The sequence below is a fragment of the Octopus bimaculoides genome, chromosome 12, assembly GCF_001194135.2.
Source record: "Octopus bimaculoides isolate UCB-OBI-ISO-001 chromosome 12, ASM119413v2, whole genome shotgun sequence".
In the NCBI taxonomy this organism is placed as follows: domain Eukaryota; kingdom Metazoa; phylum Mollusca; class Cephalopoda; order Octopoda; family Octopodidae; genus Octopus; species Octopus bimaculoides.
In genome coordinates, this window is record NC_068992.1 from 19621 (window position 1) to 24884 (window position 5264).

At 40.8% G+C, this 5264-nt stretch overlaps 1 protein-coding gene across 2 annotated transcripts in view; it reads right to left on the minus strand.

The window, feature by feature from the left end:
• LOC106868018 (non-lysosomal glucosylceramidase) overlaps nucleotides 1-5264 on the minus strand; it is a 46424-nt gene that overhangs the window by 8492 nt on the left and 32668 nt on the right. Inside the window, exons 13-15 of one of the 2 annotated variants that reach the window (XM_052972028.1) lie at nucleotides 5047-5153; nucleotides 1965-2107; nucleotides 436-556 (exon numbers count right to left, since the gene is read on the minus strand). In XM_052972028.1, coding sequence (XP_052827988.1) covers nucleotides 465-556; nucleotides 1965-2107; nucleotides 5047-5153 — 342 coding nt within the window. In that variant the 3' untranslated portion in view covers nucleotides 436-464. The remainder of the gene's footprint in view (nucleotides 1-435; nucleotides 557-1964; nucleotides 2108-5046; nucleotides 5154-5264) is intronic. The other variant, XM_014913114.2, reaches the window with a different exon arrangement.

Here is a 5264-nt window from a genome sequence, read left to right on the forward strand (position 1 = left end):
ACAGAAACTGAAAGAAGCCTGTCGTATATATATGTGTGTGTGTGTGTATATATCTATGTGTGCGTGTGTGTGTGTCTGTCTGTCCCCCACTCCATGCCTGACAACTAGTGTTGGTGTATTTGCGTCCTCGTAACATGGCGCTTCACCAAAAGTGAATGACAGAGTAAGTACTAGGCTTAAAAAACAATAAGTCCTGGGGCCCATTTGTTCAACTGAAACCCATCAAGGTGGTGCTCCAGCATGGCTGCAGTCAAATGTCTGAAACAAGTAGAAGATTAAAAGTATAAAAGAAAAAAGGCTGGTCCCTAATACATAAACTCATCAACAGTATCAAGCCTTTAAACTTTATCCTCCCTCTTTAAAGATGCCATATCACAGAAGTTTCTATGTCAGTGCCTTCTCTCACTGTACTCCACCACTTTCGCTAAACTCAACTGAAGCAGCTGTGGTTCTTCTTCTTCCAATCAAACTCTTGTAGCTCCCTCACCCTTCGTCACAATTGCGATAGATTTACTCCCTTTGTTCTTTGTCAGTACAACATACCAGCAAGCGTTTCCTGAAACAGTTCAAACGAAACATTAACACTTTACATTTAAAATGGCCCAAATATTCCACCTGTTTTGTGTTCAAAATGGTTAGATTTGGCCTTGCATACCTATTCAACAATATCATTCTAAAAAGGCGGTGAGCTGACAGAATCGTTTGTATGCTGGGCAAAATTCTTAGTGGTATTTTGTCTGCTGTTAGGTTCTAAGTTCAAATTCCTTTTCTACTCTAGGTACAAGGCCCGAAATTTTGGGGAAGCAGGCCAGTCAATTAGATCAACCCCAGTACACAACTGGTACTTAGTTTATCGAACCCAAAAGGATGAAAGGCAAAGTCGACCTTGGTGGAATTTGAACTCAGAATGTAAAGACAAACAAAATACCGCCAAGCGTTTTGCCTGGCGTGCTACCGATTCTGGCAGCTTACCGCCTTGTTCTGATTGAAAAAAGCCTTGAAACAACCAAGGAAACTTTTATGGCTCCATGGTAGTGAGTAGTGAGTTCGATTCCTGGACCAGGCTGTGTTGTGTTCCTGAGCAAGACACTTCATTTCATGTTGCTCCAGTTCACTCAGCTGTAGAAATGAGTTGCGACGTCGCAGGTGCCAAGCTGTATCGGCCTTTGCCTTTCCCCTTGGATAACATCAGGGGCATGGAACAGGGAGGCTGGAATGCATGGGTGACTGCTGGTCTTCCATAAACAACCTTGCCTGGAGTTGTGCCTTGGAAGGGAACTTTCTACGTGCAATCCCATGGTCGTTCATGACCAAAAAGGGCCTTTATCCTTTACCCTCAAGGCCTCTGCATCATATAACAAATACAATAAATAACCCTCTCTACTATAGGCACAAGACCTGAAAGTTTGGAGGAGGGAGTAAATTGCCTACACTGACCCAATCACCACCAGTGCTCAACTGATACTTGTTTCATCAACCCTGGAAGGATAAAAGGCAAAGCTGAACTTGGCAGGATTTGATCTTAGGATGTAAAATTAGGCGAAATGCTGCTAAGCATTTTGTTCGGAGGAGGAGGAGGGCAGCATTGATCTCAGTATGCTTTGTTGCAAAAGTACAGCCTGAATATACAACTATTTCTAAGTTGGCAGACACATTAGCATGTCAGGCAAAATGCTTAGCGGTATATTGTCTGTCTTTATGTTCTGAGTTCAAATTTCATCAGGGTTAACTTAGTCTTTTATCTTTTTGGGGGTCGATAAAATAAGTACCAGCTGAACACTGGGGTCAATGTAATCAACTTAACCCACCCCCAAAATTGCTGGCCTTGAGACAAAGTTTAGAACCAATATATAACAATTGGAATATTCTTATCCTAAGTCTGTCTGATGACATCAATAAGAAATAACATATACAAAAATAACAACAAAAGAAAAAAACCCAAAAAGATGAAAATGTTTGAATACCATTCCATAGTTTTTTGTCAAATGATTCTTTTCCTTCGTGCAAGATCTCAGTGAACTTTATTTCAGTGTCTCTGTCTTCAAGAATTTTAGCCATTTCTACAGTGAGACGCAGAGCAGCCAACCAAATTCCTCCACAGTAAGCACTACAATATTGGTAAAAGAAAAAAAATTAAATTACAGAAATCTTCTATGTAAGAAACTACCAGGCTTCTTTCTTCAATATCTATATTCTAAAAGGTGGCGAGTTGGCAGAAATGTTAGCATGCTGGGTGAAATGCTTATTGGTATTTTGTCTGCTGTTACGTTCTGAGTTCAAATTCTGCCGAGGTCGACTTTGCCTTTCAACCTTTCGGGGTAGATAAATTAACTACCTGTTGCATACTGGGGGTCGATCTAATTGACTTAATTCCTTTGCCTGTCCCTGTTTGTCCCCTTTATGCTTAGCACCCTGTGGGCAATAAAGAAATAAATATATTTATTTACTAAAAGGCGGTGAGCTGGCAGAAATGTTAGCACGTCAGGTGAAATGCTTAATGGTATTTCGTCTGTCTTAATGTCCTGAGTTCAAATTCTGCCAAGGTTGACTTTGCCTTTCATCCTTTCGGAGTCAATAAATTAAGTACCAGTTGTGTACTGTGGTCGATCTAGTCGACTGGCCCCCTCCCCAACAATTTTGGGCCCTGAGCCAAGAGTAAAAAAAAATATTTAAATTCTAAGATATCAAAGAATGGGTCAATGAAAGTCAAACTTGGTTAAGTCTTGAGAACTACTAACTTTCTACATTAACAATGCATAGTAACTTAATGCACATGTATAGTAATTATATATATAGTAATAAAGTAGGTGTACTAACTGTGTATACTAACTATGTTGTGGTACTCCGTCGTTTATGACAACGAGGGTTCCAGTTGATCCCATCAACAGAACAGCCTGCTCAAGAATGAATGTGTAAGTGGCTGAGTACTCCTCAGACATGTGTATCCTTAACGTAGTTCTCGGGGAGATTCAGCATGACACAGAGTGTGACAAGGCTGGCCCCCTTTGAATTACAGGTACAACAGAAACAGGGAGAAAGAGTGAGAGAAAGAGGACAGCAGGGTTCACCACCGTCCCCTTTCGGAGCCTTGTGGAGCTTTAGGTGTTTTCGCTCAATAAACACTCACAATGCCCGGTCTGGGAATTGAAACCATGATCCTACGACCACAAGTCCACCAAGTGTCTAACCTCTCTGTAGATCAACATACTTAGCTATGGCTATGGAATACGAGTAGATACTCCACACTCTTCACAATTTAAGGATTAGAAACACCGTCATCATTCTTTTATCTTTTTTTTTTATTTGCTTCAGTCATTTGAATGTGGCCATGCTGGAGCACCGCCTTTAGCCGAACAAATCGACCCCAGGACTTATTCTTTGTAAGCTTAGTACTTATTCTATTGGTCTCTTTTGCCAAACTGCTAAGTTACGGGGATGTAAACACACCAGCATCAGTTTCAAGCGATGGTGGGAGAGACAAGCATAGACACACAAACACATACATACATATATATATATATATATATATATATATACACATACAACAAGCTTCTCTCAGTCTCCATCTACCAAATCCACTCACAAGGCTTTGGTTGGCTTGAGGCTATAGTAGAAGACACTTGCCAAAAGGTGGGACTGAACCTGGGACCATATGGTTGGTAAGCAAGCTACTTACCACACAGCCACTCCTGTGCCTGATTGTTTTACATTTGCTTTTCCATGCAGGTATGGGTTGGATGGTTCCTCTGTGGCAGTATTTTATTGCTGGATGCTCTTATTGTCAAATCTTTTAAATACCTCTTATGACATACATGAACACAATGAACCGATTTTAAAATGTTTTAAAACTATGATACCCACAGTAATTAGAATCAGAATAGCATCCAGGATATATACAGAATTTGATAAATATACAATATTTGGGATACATATGAAACTATAACAAATTAATTGCTCAGATAGACTGAAAATGGTGAGTTCAAGTCATCTTCTGAACCTAAAGTTGGCAATAGAAAACCACTAATAGGTGCTCAGAAATTCCAGGTTGTGTGCTGGGAGACCACTGGGAGTGAGGCACCCCTTAGTTTTTGTTAAAGCATGTCTCTAGAACCAACTTCAAAACCAGGCTGTGTCAGCTCCTATATTCGATGGTGACTTGGTCAGTGAATCCTCTGCGATGGTCAACAATTGACAGCAAAATGAGTTACTATGGCTCACACTATGCCAGAGTGTGTATATAGGTGAGTGGGGAGCACATGTGGACTTGTATTCTCTCTGAAACTCAAAACATGAACTCTACATCTCAACAGCAAATGATGACAACAGATATGGTGTCCAGACTCCTCAACTGTGGCTGACTATTGGATGTGGTCAGTATTCATGAGGGACGTAGTGAACTCATTGGTCAGAACTTGCTCAATACACCCCAAGTGAATGCCACCAAAGGTACAAGTAAGTAGAAAGTATCCCAGGGTACAACTCTCCTGCCACAATAATATCAGTTTGTATATTTCCAGCAGAACTGGACTGATTCCTTGAACCCCCACAGACCTCTTCACTTGAGGTGTGGAACTAACTCAGGTATCCATATTTGTTTTTAAGACAAGTGGTCATTTGAAAAGCTTGGGTTGACAGAGTGGTGGATTGTAACCGTTGGTGTCGGCATCGTCATCATCATCATCATCGTCTGCTTTCCATGCTGGCATGGGTTGAACAATTTAAAATGGAGCTGGCTAGGAGAGAGCTGACCAGACTCAACTGTCTGTTGAGGCATGGTTTCTACAACTAGATGCCCTTCCTAATGCCAACCACTTAACAGAGTGTACTGGGAGCTTTTTATGTGCCACCGGCACCAAAATATTGTTAGTGCATATCTGTCACCAATCTTGTCCATGAGTCCATTTACCAACTCACTTCTTAAAATGCACAGTTTTTCCTCTACAGCTATAGAATTAACAAGACTTCAGTGAGTCTGCAGTGCTGTAGCATACCTTTAACAATACAAAGTGGGGGGCAAGAAAAAAAGAAAGAATTAGTAAGTTTTACCTGGCACCAGTTGCAGTCCAGGCATCAAAAGTTTGATCAGCAAAACCTCCATTTTCAATCAGACCATCACCATCTTTATCCCATTTTTGAGCTTCTGTCATGATATTCTGTAATATGATGAAAGACTGGTTTATAATTCAGATATGTAATGAAGTACAGAAAGAGGAGAAGCAGTTAGCCATTTAGAAGCCTCAAGTTTGTTCACCATCACTGCCGCT